Source organism: Dendropsophus ebraccatus, chromosome 8, assembly GCF_027789765.1.
Source record: "Dendropsophus ebraccatus isolate aDenEbr1 chromosome 8, aDenEbr1.pat, whole genome shotgun sequence".
Taxonomy (NCBI): Eukaryota; Metazoa; Chordata; class Amphibia; order Anura; family Hylidae; genus Dendropsophus; species Dendropsophus ebraccatus.
Genome location: NC_091461.1, coordinates 110,360,497 through 110,385,937, shown reverse-complemented (window position 1 = coordinate 110,385,937; position 25,441 = coordinate 110,360,497). Strand labels below are relative to the sequence as shown.

The 25,441-nt window shown below is 42.4% G+C and overlaps 1 protein-coding gene across 2 annotated transcripts; it reads right to left on the bottom strand.

The window, feature by feature from the left end:
* Positions 1-324: 324 nt before the first annotated feature.
* SRSF11 (serine and arginine rich splicing factor 11) lies at positions 325-25,441 on the bottom strand. 2 transcript variants are annotated; one of them, XM_069981424.1, is made up of 12 exons: positions 25,121-25,441; positions 16,429-16,562; positions 8,304-8,413; positions 6,934-7,026; positions 5,491-5,540; positions 4,449-4,576; positions 4,277-4,361; positions 3,633-3,758; positions 3,431-3,520; positions 3,227-3,319; positions 2,335-2,473; positions 325-2,226 (listed from the first exon to the last, which is right to left on the bottom strand). In XM_069981424.1, the coding sequence occupies exons 1-12, from the start codon at positions 25,240-25,242 to the stop codon at positions 2,026-2,028; spliced, it is 1,371 nt and encodes a 456-aa protein (XP_069837525.1). In that variant the 5' UTR covers positions 25,243-25,441; the 3' UTR covers positions 325-2,025. The 2 variants fall into 2 exon arrangements, with proteins under 2 accessions (XP_069837525.1, XP_069837526.1); XM_069981425.1 differs by having other exon boundaries at positions 325-2,220.

The following is a 25,441-nucleotide window of genomic DNA, read 5'->3' as shown; positions in this document are numbered from 1 at the left end:
GTATTTAAAAGGAGAAATCCAGCCAGACCCATTTTTTAGCAAGTGCTCCCTTGATCTAGCAATGGTGACCACATCCTAGTGACCAGACCGGCAACATGTGTCCACCAGCGCTGGAGCAGGGAAGGTAAGAGCACTTTAGTTCTTTTATCCTCCCCAGCAGAGCGGGGGAAAAAAAAAAAAGGGTCTGGCCAGAATTCTCCTTTAACATTTATAGCCTGGATTGGCCATCCATATCCATAGATTTTCACCAGGGTTCCCCTTTAATGAAGGAGCCCAGGCTTTATTTAGGATGTAACTTACCTTTACAAATAAAAAAACAAGCAATTTCCATTTATATTTTATTATGAAAGTTTTTCGTAAAACAAAATTTCAGGAACTATACATCGAGATGGCACAGATTGGAACCTACATTTCTTTGATAATGAACAAAAGTGAAGCCTTGAAAGGTTGATGGGAAAAAAAAAAAAAGGAAAATAAAAATAAAATATGCACCAACTACTCAGCGTATAATAGAATGGACTCACTACGGCACCAGGGGGTGAACACAAAAATGAAAGTCTGTTGGAGGAGAAAAGGAAACCAAAAAAAAAAAAAAGAAAAGAAAAAATCTGAGAAGCAAACAAACATCCTATTAAAATGCACGACATCTTTCAACTCATTTACAAAAGCAAAAACTAATTCTGGTGAATGTTCAGAGACAAGTGTAAGAAACACAACGCAACTTGAAAACTCCACCATCCTAAATAAGGGAGTCTCCAACCTGTGAACTACACCTCCCAGCATGCCCCGAACACTAGCAGATATTGGGAGTTGTGGATTTGTGACTGCTAGAGACCAGGTTGGAGACCTCTGCCCTACTGGGAAATCACCCAAAAGTCACAAAATAATTACTGCTAAACAGGATCCTAAGCACCAGTTCACATGCACCAGATCTGTTGCAAAGACTGAAAATCTGCTCCTTTTAGCTGAATGGGGAAAGTTGCAGAAATTTCTGCAACACAACTCGGTGTGTGAATCAACCTTTAAAAGGGTAGTGCCTCCATGTGATTTAGAGAATGAGGGTCCTTAGAAGTTGCATTTTCTGTCAATGGGGCAGTAAGCTGACATAACCAGTCACTGGCCATGCAGCTGGATCTGTATATGCTACCAGGCTGTGCATCCCCAAGCTAAGCTTTCCTTTGGGCCCTAGCAGCAAGTTATATACCATCTGCAGCCAATACAACAGTTAAGGGCTTCTCCAGGTATAAACATACATCGCTTTCCCCCGCCAAAAAACAGCACCACAGATGTGTTCTTAGGTAGCATGTAAATCTCTGTTCTATTCACTTGGATGGAACCAAGCTGCAGTACAACTCACACAAACTGAGGACAAGAGTGGTGCTGTTTCTGGAGGAAAGCCGCCCCAACCCTCAAATATTGCATAACCCCCTTTAAACGCCAAAAAGCTCTTTAACTGATAATCAGTCTTAAAAAAAAAAAAAAAAAAAAAAAAAAAAAGTAAAAACTGAACTACATCTTTAAGCATAAAGAAATCCCACAGAATGGCGCTGTACAATGGCTAGCTATCTACCTACGTTAGGAGGAAGCATTTGGTAACATTTAGCTTTCCCACTGAGCGCACAGGAGACCATTAGTTGTGGACAGCCATGATCAGGATACTGTGAACTATCTGCAGCAAAGACTCGGTCTAGCACACAAGGGGACTGGGCATCTAAACAGCAAAATGATACAACACATGCGAAGGTGTAAGACGCATGCAACGTATTTTCTTAAGTTGCGTCACATTAAAGAACTGGGGTAGGTTTTTTTTTTAAATTATTTTTTTTACAGTTTCTCTTTAAAACCACACAAGACAGGTTATCCACTTCAATGTTTCAGACAAAACCCTCAGGTACAAATCTAATGACTTCTGTAGTTTTACATTCACCAATAGCTCTGTGCTGCAGACGACCAAATTAGAACATTATTAAACAGAAAATAAAAAATATATCACATATTAAAGGAGCATTGGGGGAGGGGAAGCACTCAATCACTCATATCCATATCTTCCTCATGATGATCGTCTCCATTTACTTTGGAGTCCTTTGCCGAGTCAATAATGGGCCTCTCTTCTATGACCTCCTCCTGCGCAGGACTGGCTTCTGTCACCATATACTCTTCTCTCTTGTCCTTCTCGCTGTCGTAACCCTGCTCCTCTTCATCGTAGTCCCGAGTCACCTGCTTCTCCGACAGAAAGAACAGGCATGTAAAGCTTGTGGCCAGAGACAAGTCAACAACACAGTATAACCACATGGGGGCAAGACAAGTTTTTTGTTTTTTTTTTAGTAAACTTACTTTCACATCTTTTTCGCTTTCCGATCTTCGCTCGCGTTCCTTCTCTTTGTCTTTACTTTTCTTCTTTTTACTGGAAGATCTCTCTCTTTCATCTCTGTTCTTTTCTCTGTCTTTATCCTTCTTCTTTTCCTTTTTATGTCTAGAATGCAAATATCTTGGTTATTTCTTCTCACTGGCTTATAATAAACATTATGGATTTTTCCATAAAAACACTTATAACCAATCTATAGAATAGGGGAGTGGGAAACTACAGTACAGCATCAGCAGTGATTTCTTTGTCTAGGGAAAAAACTCTGTTTTACAACTGCTATCCTGGAATCAAAGCACCTGGGAAACCAATTGTAAAGCAGAGATTCTTTTTCTTCCTCATAGGCTCTCACAGGAGGATGGAAGAGGGACAGAATAGATATAAAAGGCCCAGATTTATCAAGCTGTGTTAGAGAGAGGCTGGTGTAACTTGCCCACAGAAACCAATCACAGCTCATTGCACAAGAGATCAGTTTACACAGCATGATATGTCTGGACCAAATTTTTTTTTCTTTAATCATTTATTCTGCTCTACTTATAAATGGGAAAGAAAGAATAGTATACGTCACTTACAAAAAAAAAAAAAAAAGTAGACATGAGACAGTACCATAGATTTACATTCCTGATGTGTCTCACATGTGTAGGTTGGCCTTTTCCGGAGCAGGTACCCGTGTTGTGACGTGTCAGGCCTGCTCAGCCAAACAGCGGCAGTAGAGTAGTCCCACCTCGCCCGCTGACTGGCTAAGCATGCCTGACACGTCAAGACCTGGGCCCCTGCTCACACCAAGACACCAAGACTCAACACCCAAGATCCCAACCAGTCACAATGTAGTAATGTAGCAGGATTAGAGGTAAACTAGAATACCTTCTAGGTGATGGGGTGCGAGATGCTTTCCTCTTAGGTGACCTTATTTTCTTTGGAGGAGATCGAGACGCAGTACGACTCTTCCTGCGCCTCCTGTCGATGCAAAGAATTAAAAAAAAAAGGCACAAATGAATGATCAGTTTCACACTACTGGGAGGTTACAAGACTGATTCAGTAACCAGCGCATCAATGACAGCATTGTACCTGCTTGTGCTTCGAGATCGCCTGCTTGTGCTGTAGCTCTTGGGTGGGGTTTTGGATCGCTTTTTCTCTTTTTCTTCACGCTTTTTATCTCTATAATTAGTAAATTCCAGGTGAGATTTTGCAGTGCAACATACAGATTTTTACTGTTTTATACTGGTACCTACAATTGTTGCGGATTTGCACAAGTGTAAAATGAAGTTACCTGGATTTGGATCGAGTCCGGCGGCTTCTCTCTCTTGAGTGAGAGCGCCTTCTTCTAGGACTTTTAGATCGTCGTCTGCTTCTGGACTTTGAATGAGATCTTCTTCTTGACCTACTTCTTGAACGTCTACCAAAATAAGCAAGAATACAAAATGAAAGATATTTAAATTTTATTTGTAGGTAATATACGGGAAATAAACTCTTCCTGTGGGTCTAGGGGCCATTGTAATAAAGAATCTACACCCCACACTATTAAAACATTACATACTGCGTAGCACCCTATACTGAATGCTACTTTAGTGCACAGAACAAAGTTTTTATAATTTTTACCGATTAGAGACAGATATCAGATTATAGGAACTGCCATCTTGCCCAGGTGACTTAACAGCATTACATGATACTCTTTACAGCAAGCCTCATGGATCATAAGTAACAATAGACTGGAGGGACCCTATTCACTTCTATGGGAGAATGGCTTGAACCTGTTCGATCAATACAATGGCGTGACCCATCACTGATCCAGTATTTTCTGAAGCATGATCTGTACACGGTGAGTTTATTAGGCTTAGTGGCCAGCGAGATTTCAGGAATATCTAATATAGCTAGTAAAATGGAAGAGAAATATGACTAAGTGATATTTCTAACCTGTGCCTGGAGGAGGAGGGCGTTCTTCTTCGCCTGGAATGCGAACGTGACCTTGAATGCTTTTTTGATTTGTCATCCTTCTTGTCTAAGAGGAAAAAGTTAAGATATTAACTTCAAAACCTCACATCAGTAAACAAGCAGAAAGCAGTAAAGTGAACATAAAGCAACGTACCAGGCTCAATGGCAGCAGAAATCAAGGACTGGGCTTCTCGAACCCTCTTCATGGCTTCCTCAATATCTTTGTTAGAAGCATCAGATTTCAGACTTGGTGACACCAGTCCGGCTGTTACATGGTTCAGTCTGAAAAATAAATCAAATTTACAGCTCAGTAACAGTCTAAAATCACAGGGAATCGAAACACTTATTTAAAGGGGTTATTGATAATCTCAAGGGGTTATTGATTATCTCCTATACATTATCTTCCCCCTCCCCCCCCACACTCCCTGATTTGTCAGCATCCAGTCCCAGCTGATCACCAATTCCTGCTGATGTTTCAGCTCAAGGATAACAGCCGATAGTCCGCAGCAGTGACAAATAAATTATTGGGTAAGGGTGCCCTTGCTTGAGAGGACACCAAAAAAAGGTGACCTTTGGGGACATTATGGCAGCTAAGCACTACCTTTTCAAACCAAGAATGGTCACCATTAAAGGGGTACTCCGGGCTGGGGGGGCTTTTTTGCCTATGGCCGGGGAGGAGGTGGATGAGGGCAATGACATCCCCTTACCTCCCCCGTTCCAGCACAGTGTCTCGGATCGCGACGCTCCGGTCCGCGCTGCCCGGCCGCTTCCTGGTCTCTGACACGGGCTTGAGACGTGGCGTTTCAAGTTTGCCCAGCTAGTCAGTGGCAGAGGCGGGATCCCCTTTAAGATATCCCTGGACAACCACTTTAAACAATATATAGCCTATCTTGGGAGTCAGGGGACATTCGCATGTCTGCATAACACTCTGCACAGACTGCCCTGCTGAATAGACCTTGGAGTTCCAAGCATCATATTTTATTATGATGCTGGGAACTCAGAAACTCTTTAAAAGTTTGCGCTACTGTACTGACACAGTTGCACATTGTATTTCACCCACGTACTGTGGCCTCCTCAATCAGCCAATGAACAAGGTTAATAACGATGACCTATGCTAAGGATAGCCATTGTTCTTAAATCCTGGATAACCCCCCCCCCCCCCAGTCTGTTAAAAGGGAATGAAGAATATTACTTACTTTGGATCAACGGTGCTCATAAGTTTTAATAACTGGTCTGCTGCAAGGGACTAGAGAGGAAAAAAAAATAGCATTAGTAAAGATGTTAAACAGAATGTTCTAGAAGTATTAAAAGCAGGCTAAATTGTTCATGTTTCCCAAGTGTTCCTAAATTTCAACATTTCAATGTCCACCTGACTAGAGAACATGGCAATGGGAAAGAATGTCTAGTCACTTGTTGCCCTTTTAAAGGGGTATTCCCCCCAAAATTATTTTTGCATTAATACGTTGCCCACCCATAGCTTTCCATCTTTCCTATATAAAGTTATTATGGATTCTGCACAGTTTTGCTGTTATCTAGATTCATTCACCCCCACCAAACGCATAGAATCATCAAATCTCAGTCCAACACTTTCTGCTCCTGGCCCCCACCCTCCGTGTCGGGATCATGTGTCCTCCCTCTCTTCAATGGGCTGGGTTAGCGCTTCTAACCGAGCCTACTGAAGTGAAGGAGGACACTGGCAGGGGTGGCTGCTGTTAGTGATTAGTGCAGCTGTCACTGTCTCCCTCTCTAACAGCAGCCATCCCCGACACCCGCACTGTGTGCCCCCCCCCCAAGCTCCTGCAAGAACGCCCGCACTGTGTGCCCGCCCCAAGCGCTCACCCGCACTGTTCTCCCCCACTGTGTCCCCCCCCCCCCCATGGCGCTTACCCGAGGCTCACTCGCTACCTCAACTCTGCTATGCCACTACCTCCACCTTGCTATATCTTGTGGGTATCAGCTCTGCTACATAATGGACCAATCAAGCATAAGCATTGTATGATGGGAGATTTAGTTTTCCGTCCGGCGCCATGTTGGATATAGTTTGGCTTTTAAAAAACGTGTAGCTATGGAATGGCAGCAGCTAGAAAGACAGGAGATTGCTCAAAATACTCAGGGGGACTTGGTGGGTAAGATCAGCTAGGAAGTTTGGAAGCATTTTATTGGCTCTTGGGGGGGAATACCCCTTTAAATTGTCAATATGGATGATTCTTTTACTTACAATACAAAAAGCACAGACAGCAAAGGAGGAACAAATCAATACTGATGAGGTGACAAATGCTGCCGATGCATTTTGGTGCCAATCTGATGTTTGTTGTGTCAGATTTCTCAAATAGGATGACTATTCCTCAACAACACATCAAATCTGTATGTCCACAGATATCTGCCTTCAGTTGACACCTGATCCATTTTTTTCACTGCATGAAACTGGCAAGAGATGGCCATAGGAAAATACCAAACAAATCATCTGCATTCCCATGTACCAATGGTTCTAAACACAAAGCAAATAAATGGATTTGACAACAAGTTGTTACACGGTGTGGCAAGCAATACTTCGTGCTCATTTAAAGCCAGTCTAACATACAAAAAATGTAGGGGAAAAAAACATGAGAAACAACGTTTCGTAGTCAATTATTTGGTACCTGGGAGTTCAGGTTGGCTCCAGGAAGTGTAAGGGCTGCAAGTGTAGGATCCAGTGCAGGAGCTCCCAGGGCAGCGAGTGGTACGGCACCAATCTAAAGATGAAAGGTAAACACTCGTATATGTTAGTCAGGAACAAAGTACAATATTATAAATGTATAAATCTCTAGAACACTGTTTCTCAACTCCAGTGCCCTCATCACGTCATGATTTAAGATTTCCCAGCACCCGATACACTGACTATGATACAAACTGGAAAATACTGTGAATAAAGTACACTATTTCCACTCACTTATTCAGTCCAGACTCCCCATGGCAGATTTTCAGTTCCACCATTCATCATGCACTCCAACAATTTTCTTTTAGAAGACCCCACCCTCAATAGGAGGCTAATGCAATTCTGGAAGTTGTCTCAAAGAGGTTCAAAGTATACAGGTGCATTCTCGCCATAAAAAGCCATGGTATATCTCTAGAATATACCTTCACTCAAGGATCTGCAGAGGTCCAATCTAACCTCTGTAACCCCCACTAATCCTAAGAATGAGGGGGTAAAGCCCCATAAAGAGCTATTCTTATATGACCAAGCTATCCTGCATCCACAGGATAGGTGATAAATAGCTGATCGCAGGGGTCCAACCACTGGGACCCCCTCCAAAAGCCTTTGTTTCCATTTCTGTACCTTGTACTATAGAATACTAAGTCATTGGATAATATGAATCATATTGTCTTTTTTGTTAGCTGTTCAAAAAAAAAAAAAAAAAAAATCAAAATGGGACCCCAATATGATCATTGGCATTCCAGGGGTCAAATACCCACACCCTTCCAGTGGGAATACTTTGGACTGTATTAGACTGACGAGCACTGACCAGCTAGATTGGAACTCACTTACCATGCCTATTACACGGCTCGATAATCATGCAACCCTTGCATTCATCAGTCGCCGGCCACGCATCAGCTAAATTACAGAGTTATGTGCGGATACCAGCTGAGGATTTTAACACAGTGAAAGACAACGATAGCTCGCTCCTCAGCTGATTGTTGTCTTCGTTACCCAAATAGATATCTGCATGATTCGGCAGATAATCGCTTTGTGTAACAGATTTTGTGCTGCAGATTAAAGTTGAACTATAATTTTTAAAAACTTCATAGCAACATGTCAGAAGTGCCGATTGGTCAGGGTCCGGCTGCTAAGAACCCTGCCGATCGCTAGAATCCCGTAGACTGCTCATATTAGCAGTCTAAGGAATTCACTTTCCTATAGCAGAGATAAAGGGGCAGAGCGCGCGGCAGCCCTTTGTTCTAGCGATCAGCGGGGTTCTTTTCTATATACTTAAGGCTAGATTTGACAAGGCAAGAATTGTTCTTTACTTACCTGACCCAGAGGATTCGGAGTAGGCAGAAGTCCTCCGCCAGGAAGCAGACCTGTGACTGCATTAGCTGGGGCCACAAGTGATAGGGCTTTAGCCTCATCAGGAATTATTCCTGCAGAGAAACCACATCTATATTAGAAACACTGTTTGGGGCAGAACACTAAAAAAAACACACAAAAATACAAAACAAATAAAAAATAAGTCAGAAAATAAACGGAACACCCAGATAAACTGTCACTGATCCACCACTGGAACTTGCTGATAGTACTCTATCTGACTGCCATAGTCTAAGCTCTACAAACAGTTTACCATTAAAATGCAGAGAAATCATTTGACTTGCAGATTTTTTTTTTCTACAAATGGTTAAAAGATTCTAGATTAAGAAAAAAGATACTGCACAATACACACTACTTTTGCTTTGTGTTAACACTGCCAAGATTTCATCACCTGTACTCGATTTTTAATTCATGAACCAAACGTAAGCAAGCACAGTCGGTTCTCCGGGGGTGTGCTCTCAACTTAATGAACAACGACTCGTGTCGGCCGCTTCACTATAAAGCACACAGAAAAATCAAGATACACAAGACAAAAAAAAGGTTGATTTAGGAGTTAAATCATATGGAACAGTTCACTAGCTCTTTTAGCATACCTACCATAAAGTGGTGTATAGATAAAGAGTTTGTGAGGTGGTGTAGAAGAAAAGGGTCTGTGAGTTAACTATACGTCCGGATATCGGCTCTGAAGGTGACATAGCACTTTTCCTTACCTGAGCAGCAGCACTAAGAGCAAAGTCCAAATAAAAGCCAAATAAAAGTCTTCACCAACGGAAGGCAGCCATTTCTGATGGCTGAATTTGACAATTTTAATTTGCCGGGCTTTGCTATGGCCTTAAAGGGAGTCTGTCAGTTTGGAAACACCAAAGCTGCTGATGGCCGTGTACCAGTGGTCTGGGAGCAGATCGAAGCTCAGAGGCTGTTTTGTAGAATAAGCATTTTATCTCCTGAATGCCACCACATTAAAGTGTCACTGTCGTGAAATTTTTTTTTTTTTGCAGAAATCAATAGTACAGGCGGTTTTAAGAAACTTTGTAATTGGGTTTATTAGCCGAAAAATGAATTTTTATAATGAAAAAGCAGTTTGAAGCTCTCTCCCGTCTTCATTGTTCTCCTATGGAGAGAGCTAAATAAAAGACCAAAATAGGACAACAAAGAGTTAATCTACAAATACATCGCCCTTTATCTCCTCTGACAGTCAGCACTGACCTCTCTGAGCTCTGATTACAGCTGTCACCCAGCTCTGTGCCTATAATCCCTCTGTTCTCTGCTGTCGGCTAACTCCCTCCCCCCCCCCCCCCTTCCCCCTCTATAGAACAGACTGGGTACGTCTGATGCAACAAGTCACAATTTCCTGATTTTTTGCAGTGAATGGAAAAGGGAGGGGGGGACCTGGGAAAAGGCTTTTTGAATGCAGATAATGGCATATTTGCCTAATAAACCTAATTAAAGTTTTTTTTTAAATCGCCTGGACTATTGATTTCTGCAAAAAAAAAAAAAAAAAATAAAATGATAGATTATATACATATATATATATATATATATATATATATATATATATATATATATATATATATATGACTCTTTAAGGGTTTAGGCAAAGTGCTTTTATAAAATACAGAGATCCCTGTATGGAGATTCCAGAGGCCCTCCTCTAAGCTATGAGGGAGTGATAGCTCCCTTACCCAGTCTGGAGACCTTATAACTGAGAGGAGGGGGCCAGGAAAGTCCTGAACGCACAACTTAGGACACCTAAAATGAAGACTCCAGCCTCCTGGACTCCGACAGCAGCAGCGGAAAAGAGATCAAATATATATATTTTTTTAACATTAAGCTGCATGACAGAGGGCAGGTAATCCCTTTCTGACTTCTGGATCGGGCTGTCAGCAGGTTTGATGGCTCTATGCTGCTGACAGACTCCCTTTAAGACACATTCACTCAAATAACAAAGGTGTTCTATAGTTTAAAGTAAATAGGGTGAAAACAACTGAGCGTGTCTTCAGCTCTAACTTATGAATAATCTAGCATAGGTGGATCTGAACCAATGCATCAGGGTCTCAATACTGGCGCTACTTATACTCACAATTATACATAGAAACAAAGTAGAGACACTGACATGAGCTCTGCTCAATACAACCAGAACATTGCCAATGCTGTGTTATGTAGCTGGATTTTGGGATTACTTGAGGTGTGAATTCTGGTGCCTTGATCTTACCATGTTAAAGCTCTAGCTCTAACACACTGACCGCCAGTTTCACCCATGAGCAGCTGCAGATGGTTGGTGAGAGGAATGCTTGACATAGTAATATAGGGTAGACAATGACTTAGGGGGGTCTAAGTAGTCAGGGAATTCTAAGAACACTTTTGTGGAGGCTGCTAAGCTGTAGAAATTAAATATTGCCAATTCTAGTCCACAACAGAAGGCACTATAAGGACTGTGTGTGGTTAGATGCAGAGCTGCCGTTTAGTAGCAAAAGCAGCAGACCAAGCCTGCACTGCACATGGACCCTGCTTGCAAATTTGTATAGACCTCCTCTCTATACAGACTCAACACATTCTGGAACAACCTTCTATATACAGAACTTACATAAAGCAGCCTTAAAGAGTGGCCCATGGACAATAAAAGGTCTTCCCCACAATCTGTCCACTCAATTCAAGTTAGAACTGTAGAAACACTCAGTCCTTTCAACCAAATAAAGAACTAGAGAACGCCTTTAAAGGGGTTATTTACATTATAGATTTGATGACCTATTGTCTACATTGGTCATCAATATTAGCTCTATGAGGTCTGACTCCTGATACCTCATCTGTTTCAGGTCGTGGCATATGAAGCACTGCCACCTGTTAGGGGCCTATTTCAAGGAGCGATAATCGGCAGATTATCGCTCCATGGAAATAGAGAGAACGATCAGCCGATGATCGTTGTCATCGGCTGATCGTTCATTTAGGTTTAAACCTAAAATCGGTCGCCACCCGCGCATCGCTACGTGGAATAGCGGGCGCGGCAGGCGACCAACGTTTTTAAATCATCATACATTACCTGTCCAGGCGCAGGTCTTCTTCTCCTGTTTCTGCGTGGCAGCAGCTTTGGGTCTGTCTGAACTTACAGACCGCTCATCCAATCACTGGCCGGGACCGCCGCGGCCAGTGATTGGCTGAAGGTCTGTCAGCTCAGACAGGCCGCTCCGAAGCTGCTGTGGCGCGGGACCGGGAGAAGACAACCTGCGCCTGGACAGGTAATGTTTGAAACAAGGGCTGCGGGACATTGGTTACGATGTCCTTGCAGCCCTCGCTAAATGATTGTCGGGCCGTGGAATAGGCCCAGTAAACGAGCGCCAATCTAGCAGATCAGCGCTCGTTTACATCATTGATCGGGCCGTGCTCGGCCCAAGGAATAGGACCCTTAAGAGTTTTCTTTCAGTCATGCGGCAGACAGCAGGAGGCAGCAGTGCTGAGTGCCACGACCCCTTCAAACAGATGATCAGCAGGGGTACCAGGAATTATATCCCCACCAATCTGAGATTGTTGGCCTATCCAGACAATAGGCCATTAGTCTTATAAGGCTGGATAACCCTTTAAGTTGCAGGGTTATTGCCATCTCATGAAGTTATCATTTATCAACAACTGATAACAAGCCAACTGGTGGGAGTCTGACCACTGAAGTTCACTGCGGATCCAGAAAATGGGGACTAAGTTGTTCCCAGAATGATTGGCGTGCACAGTCAGCCCTTCATCTAGTCTCTATGGGGCCACTGAACACCGCTGGGCTGAGCTCTGCATTGTTCGCCGACCCATACAGAGAAAATGGGGTTCTGGCTGTGCACATACACTCATTCCATGGACAGCTGTCAGACCCCCAAATGATTATCTTGTTATCTTCAAATTCTGTGGATAAGGAACATCATGACATGGGAAAACCCTTTTAATTCAGACAAGAAAATGGTTGCCTACCTTTGTGGGACAGCTACTTTTTTTTTTCTTCTTTATTTATGACCAGAAAGTCAGTAAAAGCTACGCTACACTATTTTCAGGAAAAGGAATTGTCCGCCCAGAGCCCCCACCCAAAAAATCAGATCGTGAGCAAAGCAAAGAATGAAAGAAAACTAAAAAACAAACAAAACAAAAAAAGGAAAGGGAAAAAAACAAAATGTAACTATAGATTTGCAAATACCAGTAATTTTGTCTTGGCTTAACAAAGTGCATGTCAGCATAAAACATACAACATGTACAGGGCACTTAAGAGAAACTGGACAAGCTGGAGAAGAAAACGGTTGAGTGGTATTTTCAGCAGGGCCTGGTAAATAGTTCAGGCTGAACCAGGGAAAAGAACTGTAAAACACAACAACAAAAAAGAAAAACCACTGTTAAATAAAGATCATGGTTCCTTCCACCTAAGCTGCGAGCTGTAGATTTTAAGCAAATAGATATTACACTGCATGTGGCAGATAGCTGATTTCGGAGGAAGGGGGGGTGGGAGTCTGAGAACCCTGTGGTCTGTAGGTGTCTCACCAAACATTGCATATGTCTATGATATAACTCACAGGGCAGTCATGCAAATGTCCGGGGGGTAAACCAAGTTGGTCTTAAGTAATAGAGAAAAAAAAATAAATAAAAATATATAGGAATATAGAAGGATCTTATCGAGACAGCATCTAACAAATCATGCACTGGATTTTCCAGTTAGATCTTATTTGATATTTTAACTTTTTAAGCGCAATTAAAATCAAAAGTAAATACAAATTAAAAAAGAAAAAAAATTAAAAAGCAATGAGGACCCTCACCAGGTATTTTTCATGCGTCATGGTTTATTTTTTTACACTGCCGCTTTGTTAGAACCATGAAATACTGCGTGGATATGTTGAAATGAAAAGAAACAAAAAAGAAACAGACAAAAGAAACAAACATTAACCAGTACACCTACAAAAACCTGTCCAAAATCTACTGACCCCTGATAAATCTACTAATCCCCCACCCCCTCCAAGCAACACACCAAATGACAGCAAATAAAGTAGAGATGTATCGTAGGCCTTTCGCGATGAGTTTTATCAGAGGTCTCCAACCTGTTGTAACACTTCAACTCCCAGCATGCCCTAGCAGCCAGAGGCTTCACAGTATGCAGGGAGCATTTGCATTGCAACTACTGGGGAAGCCACAGGTTAGAGACCACTGAGGTAAACTATAACCTCAATATCAATATGGTAAATTGTAACCCCTAGCACCCTAATAGAGATGAGAAAATTCCATCAGGCCACTACCGTTCACTGGACAATGGGACAGAATAGGTAAACTTATCTGTCCATTGTATATAATGAGAGGGAAAGTATTTATTGGATCAGTTTCAAACTTTTGTTAGAGATCTGGATGACAGATGACACTTGTGTTGTATTGCAATTTGGGAACATTTTGTATCTTAAAATTAAGTTTAACTATAGTGGACTAGGTGTACTACTGGCATTGCCAGTATTACACAAGGTTATTACATGCGCATTTTTTGCATCCGTATTACAGACACAAGACCTGGATGCTTGTGTAAAAATGGAAGTATAGTTAATGCAGATTATAAGGACTAAGGGAAAATAATGTGCCTATTGTGTGCTCTACTTTTTCTCTCTGAGTAACACTATGGACTCTGAATAACCCATATAATAAGACAAGATATTACGGTAATATGGAAAGCTGTCTACAACTGTGACATGGAGCACTGAGATTCACAGATAATGTTAGATCTGTTTTCACATGTAGTGCCATGCTACTGGTTGTGAAGGTATATAAGACATGGCGACAATCTGACCAGCACAACCTATGTAATATAATAACCATAATCAGTATAGTATAACAGCTGTGGGATGTAAGGGTTCACTTACGCAGAAAGATTATCTGACAGATTAGCTGCCAAAGATTTGAAGCCAAAGTCAGGAATGCATTTGAAAAGAGGAGAAATCTCAGGCTTTCCTTTATGACTTTCTGGCTTTGGCTTAAAATTTTTGGCAGATAATCTGTCAGATACTCTTTGTGTAAATGGACTTTAAGTGTTCTCGTCTTAAAGATGCTGCAAATGCTTTGCATGTGCACCCCAACAGTCTGTTTACCAGCTGTGAAACCTACAGACATTGCTTGAAGCTAATCATTGTATACAGCCCTGACCCCCACTGTGAAAATAAGTTATTTTTCCAACTTTAACTTGTCCATTTAAAAAAGCCTTTAAAAATTAAAAATCGCAGCTGCTTTCCTCCAAAAACAGCCACACTCCTGTCCACAGGATGTGTGAGGTAGGGCAGCGCTCTTCGACAGAGCAGAGCTGCAGCAACCCATGACACAACCCATGGGAGGGGTGTAGCAATGTTTCTGGAAGAAGGTAGCCAGGTTTCTATAATCCTCGGCAATTTATTTGCATTGCATACCTGTGACGTGGAAACCCAGACATATTCTTCACATATCTTACTGAACTTGATCCAAGTATTGCAGAGAAGATAGTTTGGGGAAGGCTTGTAGCCAGACATCCCTTACTATAACACATTGCATCATATCACCCATGTACATCACTTAAATGGGCCATAGACACTTAAAGATCATTCACATTGTTGTATTTATCCTCTTGTAGGTAATGCCTACATAACAATATAACAGAATCCTAACAAAATGGAGAAGACAACCATTTTCCAAAGTCTGTTATTGCCTGAATGGCTTTGAAGGACGGGATACAGTACTATAAATACAACTGCATGAATGAGTTTAGAGCGGTACCACTGTGTCCAAAAGCAAGACATGTACTTGCACTTCTATAATCTGTGGGGGAGGGGGGCATCCATAGAACCCTACGTACACACCCCTCACCCCTGGATGCACTTTAAGACCTATTTACAGAATAAGTAGTAGAAATCTGATGGGTGTGGGTTTTAAGAATGGGGGGGGGGGGGGGTTCCTCACCCCTTAAGTGAATGGAATGGTAGCATGAATGCTTGGCTGTAGCTCCATTCACACTCTCAGGTATCTGTGAAGATAGCCAAGCTGTAGGGCGGTACTTTTGTGAGTCCCGTAGCAAGTGAAAGGAACTGCGGCAAAGCACAGTGCTGCTCCATTCACTCAGGAGACAAAGAATCCCATTCTCATGACTGTTGGGGGTCCTACCAGTCAGACCACAACAAACCAGATACTTGCTACCTATCCTGCAGATAAGTGAAAGTTCTACTATTAGGATACCCCATTTAAAAGCCATCACCGACTGATTTTGTGCATAGTTAATAAAGAACAAACATTATAAGTATCCACATAGTAACAGTGATACCTATTCGAGCTATTAAAGAGCTTTCATGAGATAAATACCGCTGCAAAGAAAACTAGACAAGTCAGTGGAGAACAATACCCCCAGTCATGTAAGATACAAAAACATCTAAACTAACATGCCCAATAAATAAAAACAGATAAAGCCATACATGTACGTGTAAAGAAAGAGCACATCAGTAACGGGTAGTTACACCATGAAAAACACTTGGGGACGCGAGTGCTTGCTGGCGTCTAGTTAATGTCTACAATCCCCTGAAGCAGAAGAGGACCCAGTTTTTCTGCCATCAGGAAGGGCTTTGCAAATGCCTTCTCCACTACAAAAATCACACACACAAATAACAGAGAAGAGAGTTTATTATTTTGCAAATACTGTGAGGTATAGAAGGATGCAAAACTTGAGGGAGAAAGGAGAATTAAATGCCCTATGCCCATTCTGCACCATAAGAAGTTACAGACTTACAAATACACCACAACTGATCCGTGGTACACCCGACTCATTTGCTTCTGGTCATTGCAGACATAATGCTACAGGACTGCAATGGATACATGGTGTGTGTATATATAGCAAGAAGCATGGCATTCATAAAAATGAGTTTTCATATAGAATTTGACTAATGTAAACGACATATTAGACTAAAAAGATGGATATACTTAAAGGCTCATAGTATACCAGGGATCACCATAAAAACACAGAGGTTGATGCATGCAGACTGTGCTCACTCAGAACCTAGAAAAGACGCCCTCTACCTCTTCTTGTGCAGCAACGTGAATAAGCAAGCGGTGTACAAACCTTCTGCATATGGCACCACGATCAACGCTCGGTCCACGAACACTGTGTTGGTCAAGTGCTGGGCGACTACGGCAGAGTCTGGATCATGGAACTTTACAAAACAGACACGAGATGTTACAGGCAAAGGAGAATCACTAAAAAAAGGAAAAGGAAAAACCAAGGTGAATGCATGATCACAGCAGTTTGACTTGGGAAGCTAAAACTAAAAGAGGTACTTTGTATGTGACATACTCCACTCCCGCTAACAGGGTGGTTACGTGGAACACTACTCACCTTTCAGCACAGATTTGCATCTCACAAACCACTACAAAGAACATAGCATATCAAAGGAGGAATTTTGATGAAGAAAGTGCACCAAGTTATGATGGACAGCCATAGAGTGCCATGACTGTATCACATCCATACAGACAAGTTATAAGGATGAACGGCAATGCTTCCATATACGTGGTGAAAATCGAGCCAGATAGCAGTGCATCTAGAAACTGTCAATTTGTGGCTAATTCAGTTAAATATTTTGTATTGATGCCTTAAGGCCCTTCTAGATGGGTTGGCAGGCTGCCCGTAATAAGCACTGATCTCGAAGCATTCATGTGGCCCTAAAGTATTGGAAAGGAGCATTACTAGCAATGCTCATTCAATCAACAATTGGCCCTTGTAAAAGTGGTACTCTGGGCAGAGGTGAAAAATCCAGGAGGGTGGTGGTAACATAATGAAGTCCTACTTGCCCGTCCACCGCAGTGCAGTGCCACTAGATCTCTGTCAACGCCCGGTTTCCAGAATCTCCAGAGTTCCTGTGGTGTCACGGTCCCGCAGGAAATAGCTGCTCAGACAGTCAGCTTCCCATTTCAGTCATCAATTGGCTGAGCAGGCCTTCCTAAAGGGGCTGTGACATTACAGTATCAGGAGCCCAGTAGGACTTCTTTGTTATGTTACCACCACCCCCTGCCCTCCCTGAATTTCTTCATCCTTGTCTGAAGTACCCACTTAAGGAACTGCTCCAACTGAAAACTAAAATGCTACCTTATTGTGTGTATGTATATGTGTATATTATATATATATATATATATATATATATATATATATATATATATATATATATATATATATATATATATATATATACACACACACGTGTGTTATGGATAAATATTTCCCGATTGCTGCAGCTAGCATATCCACTTCCACGTAAAATACATTCAATTCTATACAAGTGTGAACAGGCCAGCAGACTAATCTTAACATCCCTATGTATAATCCTACGGTTTGTTGCAGTCTCACCATTTCGTATAGTTCTGCTTTACCAGTCATGTGGAGCCCACATCACCACAAACATTTCACTCTGCCGGACTGTTTTATAACAAATCTACATTATTAGTAAAGAAAATAAGCAGAAATCTGTGGCATAATCCACATCCATGCTGTGAGGTGAATACAGTATATAAAGGAAAAGCTGCCAGCGCCAGTTCTGATTAAAGCTTCTTCAATACAATAGACAATATAAATCAACATTAGGACTTGGCAGCAATGAACAGCGGGCACAAGCATTGCTGAAACAAATGGCCTGACTGGCACCGCAGCTCTCTGTTCTATAACACCACGTACTTCCGCTCATACTGACAGCTTTCAATGTGACCAAAATAGATACTGCAAGTATAGATTCAATTTATAGGAATTCCACAGAATGCAGCTATTATTAGATAGTAATACCCTGATTTTAACTAACCAGAGAAGCTCCAATAAGAACCAAAAGAGAAAGATTTAAAACTCCTAAGGAAATTAATACCCTTAGAGGAACATGGACAAATATAATAGTAAGAGATGCAGGGAAGGTCCCCACTGTGGCTGGACCCCTCTCTGGTTTTGCCATATAATGTACCTTATAAACATGGGGACTGATCTGTGGCTGTAAAGCCGGTGACACACAAGATAGCTGCGAGCAGTTCAGCTATCTATCCCCCATACACAATTGGCTCTACAAAGCATGTACTTGTTCCCATTGGGGAAAGAATCCACTGTTGGACGTATTTGGTGGAAGGTTATTGACGGAAAACAGGGAATCGAGCAGTTAAAATCTGACATGTCTGATCTTTTTCTACTAAGGAGGACTCAGGAGGCCCCTATACAAATAGGATTTGTTTGTTAGGTTCAGATAAGGGTTAAAGGGAACCTGTCCCCGTCCCCCCCCCCCGTGCCGGGGTGACAGGCTCCCGACCCCGCTACAGCCCCCTATACTCACCTGATCCCGCTTCTGGATCCGGTCGGGTCACGGAGATCTCAGCCGCTGCAGCCCGATGCGCGCTGAGAGATGAGTCCAATACTCATAGAGAATGACGGAGCGCTGGACTCTCCGTCATTCTCTATGAGTGTTGGACTCATCTCTCAGCGCGCGTGGCGGGCTGCAGCAGCTGAGATCTCCGTGACCCAACCGGATCCAGAAGCGGGATCAGGCGAGTATAGGGGGCCTGTCACCCCGACACGGGGGTGACAGGTTCCCTTTAAGCACAGTGAGTTAGCAAAAGAAATCAGAAACTATATACAATATATAAAACACAAGAACTGAGCTGTATCCTCACAGGGGATATGCATAAAATATAGAAACTAAAAAAATCCATTAAGAATCCATCTCAGTATAGATGACTCTTCTAAAGGCAGCACAAATTGTAATATCACATCAACCTGTCTCAATGCAGCACAATACCGAGCCAGAAGGAAAGGCTCTTGGAACACACAGTGAGAATATCTGCAGACGGGGGACAAAACAGTGCAAAGATGCGCTTACAGGGATTTCCCATCTTATGAAGTGATGAAATACAGCTAGGATATGCCATTACTTTACAAATTGTGCGGATCCCTGGGACACCCACTAATGCTAAGAATAAAGGGGATACAGCACTAGTTTAGTCCCAGGTCCTAGAGGTCCCAGAGGTTAAAACCCCCATCATCATAAAGTAACAGCATATCCTAAAGATGAAACTTTATGAGACATGAACACCCTAATGCTACAATCAATACTAATAATTAGAGATGAGCGAACCTGGAGCTAAATGCAGATTAAGAACCATGCTCTGGAAACAACTATACACAGTGTAGTTGTAGGCTGTATCCGCGTTTTACAGGACTCCCTAGGGCTGCATCCATCTTAGTCAGCCATACATTCAAATACCGAGCGATCTGACTTGAGCACGCTCATTTCTAAAATTCACACTGAGGGCAAAACTGCTCTGTGTAATGGAAGACATGAAAACCATAGAAGAGAGAAGCCAGTCTTCCAAAACAAAATATATCCAATGTGCTCCCCCCTCCAGACATCCAATACACGAAACCGCTGCAATAACGAAACAACGCACCAAGTGAGAAACTCTGCAGGGGCTGTGCAACATCAACAGGAAAAGTGACAGATCCCGGCTCGGGTGTGAGTGTTTGTTCTGCAGCCATTAGATCAGGTAACAAGTGAGTGTCAATGACCATCACCACCAAAACCTGCGTGTCCGGCACACTTCTATGGCTTCTCCAGGTTTACACAGAAAGGTTATGGCTACATAAAGCCAATGACGGACAACCAAAACATGGTTCCAATTTTGTCAACAACTGCTTGTGCCTCAAATCAATCCAGTCATTACCAATCTGAAAGCCATGATTTGCAATGGTGCTATGTTCCCATTGAGCTTTTTAAAGTGTCACTGTCGTGAATTTTTTTTTTTTTGCAGAAATCAATAGCCCAGGCGATTTTAAGAAACTTTGTAATTGGGTTTATTATCCGAAAAATGCATTTTTATCATGAAAAAGCAGTTTGAAGCTTTCCCCCGTCTTCATTGTTCTCCTATGGAGAGAGCTAAAGAAAAGACCAAAACAGGACAACAAAGAGTTAATCTACAAATCCCTCACGGGATATCTCCTGTGACAGTCACCAGTGACCTGTCTGAGCTCGGATTACAGCTGTCACCCAGCTCCGTGCCTGTAATCCTCTGTTATCTGCTTTCTGCTGCCGGCTAACTCCCTCCATCCTCCTCCCCCCTCCCCTCTCCCTACAACAGACAGGGGACGACTCCTGCAACAAGTCACAATTTTCAGATTTTTCAGAGTGGATGAAAAAGAGGAAGGAGGGGGGGACCTGGGAAAAGGCTTTTTACATGCAGATAATGGCAGATTTGGCTAATAAACCCAATTACAAAGTTTCTTAAAATCGCCTGGACTATTGATTTCTGCAAAAAAAAAAAATACGACAGTGACTCTAAGGATTTTGTCACATACTCTGCATCAAGATTTTCTTGACAAATAGCCGCCCATGTATTACAATGGGACAATGGGGACTTGACATAAATCTGCTCACAGCAGAGTAACACTGGAAACATGCATTAACCCCTAGACGACCCTGGACGTAGGGTTACGTCATGGAAGTCTGTCCCCAGACGACCCATGACGTAACCTTACGTCATGGGTGTTATTCCCGCTATGAACCGCGCTCCGGAGCGGAGCGCGCTTCATAGGAGGTGGGGGCCGGCTGCAGTGAGCAGCCGGGACCTCACCAGTAATGACACGATGCAGCGATCGCGCTGCCGCGTGTCATTAACCCCTTAAACGCCGCGATCGCGGCGCGACCGCAGCGTTTAAGTGTAAGTGACAGGGGGAGTCCCCTGTCACTTACCGATCGGGACCCCCGCAGTGTGACTGCGGGGGTCCCGATCGGTAAAACGGACTGCAGGAGGTCTCTCACCTGCCTCCGTGCGGTCCGATCGGCGATCTGCTACTCTAAGCCTGCACAGGCAGGCTCAATGAGCAGATCGCCGATAACACTGATCAATGCTATGCCTATGGCATAGCATTCATCAGTGTAGAAATCAGACTAATCTATGTACAAGTCCCCCAAAGGGACTTCAAAAGTGTAAAAAAAAAAAGTTCAAAACACTAACACACTACCCCAAAACCCCTCCCCCAATAAAAGTCTAAATCACCCCCCTTTCCCATTATATAAATAAAACATATAAAAATGAATAAATAGATAAACATATAATATACCGTAGCGTGCGTAATTGTCCGATCTATTAAAATATAACAAGCGTCATTGCGACCGGTAAACCGCGTACACGAAAAGAGGGGAAAAAGTGCGCAGATTACCGATTTTATGTTACATTATATATTAAAAAAAATCAATAAAAAGTGATCAAAACGGCCGATCTTCACAAATATGGTATTAATAAAACTAGAGATCATGGCGGAAAAAATTACACCCCATACAGCCCCATAGGTGAAAAAATAAAACCGTTATAAGCATCAAAATAGGCCCATTTTATTAATATTTAATTGCCAAAAAAAAGGATTTCATAAAAAAAAAAATATATAACATTAGAGAATTTGTGTAACCTGCATATGGTTGTGTTCGGGCTGACCTATAGAATAATAGTGTCATGTCGCTGTTACCATATAGTGCATTACGTAGACACAGGAACCCCCCAAACGTTACCATATTGCATTCTTTCTTACGATTTCACCTATTTATATCTTCATAAATAATATATTTGGAATTCCATCATACATGTTATGGTAAAATGAATGACGCCACTACAAAGTACAACTATTCCTGTAAAAAACAAGCCCTTACATGGCCTGTAGATAGAAAACTGAGAGTGCTAGAGCTCTTAGAAGGGGAGGAGGGAAAAACGAAAGCACTAAGATCAAAATTTGCGCGGTCCACTGGGTCATTTTGGGCCTGGTCCTCAAAGGGTTAAAAATCTACAGTAACGGTGTCAAACTCGCCACCTCTAGCTGTTGCAGAACTACAATTCCCATCATGCCTGGACAACCAAAGCTAAAGCTGTCGAGGCATGGGTATATGGTTTTGCAGCAGCTGGAAGGCCACGTGTTTGACACCTGTGCTCTACAGGTAAACATGCACATTTCCCTTGGAATTCACACGGCATTTTTCAGCATCTAAATTCCATAATGTGAACACTGCCTGAACAAACAGCAGGAGTTTAACCCACAACGCAACTGTTCTGTGTGGCTGTAACCTCCATTGTCCTGTAACTTTCTAATGCACTTTAGTCTCTATTTTTCATCTGTTTTAAGAACTCTGCTTGTTGACCATTAAGGCTACCAGTTCTAGAAATGCCAATGTTGACCCAAGGGTGTGGGTATTATACAGTTTGGCATTTCTGTGGCTTACCTTGTGACATCTCAGCAAGAGAAGGTAAAAGATAAAGGCACCTATACTTGGGCGCAAAAACGTCTTTATTAGGTGTCCTTTACATCTCAGTATGGTGTAGGGAGAGTGGACATAAGAGGAGCATCAACACAGCTGTATTGATGCTCCCGCCATATCTACTATCCCTACACTGAACTGAGATGTAAAGGACACATAATAAAGAAGTTTTTGCACGTAAGTACTGGTGAGTGCCTTTATCTTTTACCTTCTCTTACTGACATTGTTCACACTGTTAGCTTAGTGCACCACTGCGGCGGCCTTAGTTCAATAAGAGTTTCAAAACAATGCTCCAGGGGTTGCTGGGTCCAGTAGTACCGAGTCTTACTATATTGCTTGTATTTTGTGACATTTTATCCCCATAAAGCTAATTCCTGTCCTGTATTTCTAATTTTTTTTTTGTGACACGTTACATATTGTATCCCAATTGATATACATGCCAAGAGGAAAAAAGATTAAAAAAAAAAAAACATATCATGGCTCAGTGTGATATATGTTGAATATTACTTTTGAAAACCCTGCACACACAGGCACCTAACCTGGTCCAAGACTCATCACAGCTGCACATTTTGTGGCAAAGCTTTGCCGTGTTGCAATGAAACTTCCTATAATCTTGTAAATAAATATATATATATATATATATATATATATATATATATATATATATATATATTATACACACACACATATACACACAGCCCTCTCTTTCTTACATTTTACCCATTGTTGTCAGTGAATGAACAAACCAACATTTCTCAAAAGACGCCCACATTGTCCTCATACAGTGATAGCAAACCTGTGCCCCCCTACCCCAGCTGTTGCAAAACTACAATCCCCATCAGGACTAAGGGCCCTATTCCACGGGACAATTATCGTTCGCATAATCGTTAACGATAAACAATTCAGACGACCGCTATTACGAAAGACCCGAAATCGTTCACCCATTTACATGGAAAGATAATAGTTACTTATGATTGTTCTTGCGGTCGTCTTGTCGTCGCTATTGCGTTTGTCACTACTGCGAACGACTTCTTATTCAATGCTAACGAGCAACGATAAAAATAGGTCCAGGTCTAATTAAACGATCAACGATTTCTCGTTCAATCGTTAACTGCTATTCAAACGAACGATTATCGCCTACATTCAAACGATTTAACGATAAACGTCCGGTGTAATAGGGCCCTATCACACGGAACGATTATCATGCAAAAAAATTGTTATATCGTTCGAATTTAAACAATAATCGTTCAGTGTAATTGCAGGCAATGATCGAAAAATCGTTCGTATGTTGTTGATCTAGATATGAACCTAAAATAATCATTCGCTGTAATTCCGCATTTGCTCACTAATCGTTCAGTGTAATTGCAGATTGTTCATTGTTTTGCTGGGATCAGAAGGAATAAACGATCATAGTAACGATCGCAATAAACGTTTGTAACTAACGACCATCGTTCTGTGTAATATGGTGAACGATTTCAGGTTAACGATAAACAATCTCGTTTGCGATCGTTTATCGTTAAAAATCGCTCAGTGTAATAGGACCCTAAGCAACCAAAAGGTCTGCCTTTATCTGTCCAGGTATGATGGGAATTGTAGTTCTCCAACAGGTGGAGGGTGGCAGGTTCCCATCACATCTGCAGGTTTGCTACAACTGTATCCAATCCACACAACAGCAGAAACCTCTCCCCTGTTCTGGTAGTTTGTTACAATGTATCAGTGCAGGTAAAACATGTGGCCGTTTCCCTTACACAATGGTCTACACTGGATACGACTGTAACGAACCCTCAGCTGCGATAAGCGTGAGGACGGAGTCGTTTTGGCGCAATTTTTCACCGCATTAAAACATATGGGATTTGTCAGTGACTAAAATTTTGGCCATTTTTTTCCCCCTCCTATTCATAGACAACAAGCAGAGATCTTAAAAAAGGGCAATGTAAAAATTACCAGACGTTTTACACAAAAAAAATAAATAAATAGAGCCACACACAAATTCCACCATAAGGTGGAGATTTCCATCACTACAGCTGGACAAAAAAAATCTTTAAAATTGCAAAAAAAAAATAAATGTCCCATAAACAAAGATGCTGGGGGACTACAAGTAGCAGCAGATTTGATGCTGTGTTCAGTTATTTAAATGAAATCTGCTGCGGATCCGCAGCAGATTTCATTTAAATAACTGAATACAGCATCAAATCTGCACCATCAAATCTGCTGCGGATCCTGTAGGTGTGAACGCACCCGAAAAATTAAAAAAATAAAATAAATGTCCCATAAACAAAGATGCTGGGGGACTACAAGTAGCAGCAGGCCGCTCCATGAGGTAAATTTCTCTAAGAAAAGCCCCAGACGCCACGATGAGGGTCGTAGTTACTTCGTGTAGGGTGAGATTAACCCCATACCCCCCGCCCGTGAGGTAAATCCGCCGTCCGCCATCTTGTCCCCGCCATGTTCTCCCGCACCCCCGCCTCTCCTCACACCGCCCCGGTTACTTACTCTGGCGGGAAGAGCCTCAGGTCGTCGATTTTGCCCAGGAACCCGAAGAGGGTTTTCATCTGCTCGGTGCTGGCGCTCGGGGACACGTTCGTCACCTGGATCACGTCAGTGGTGGAAGTCATTTTCCCAGCCTCCTGCTTTAACACATTAAATACGGAAACAAAGAAACAGAGGAACACACAGGATTAGTAATCTGAGGACGGGTCACGTGTCACGGGCCCCGGCGGGAGAGCGGCCGGTCACTGCGCTGACAACGGAGCCGCCGCCATGAAACTACTACAACGAGCTGACTGGGCCGCAGTGTCCCACAATGCAGCGGAC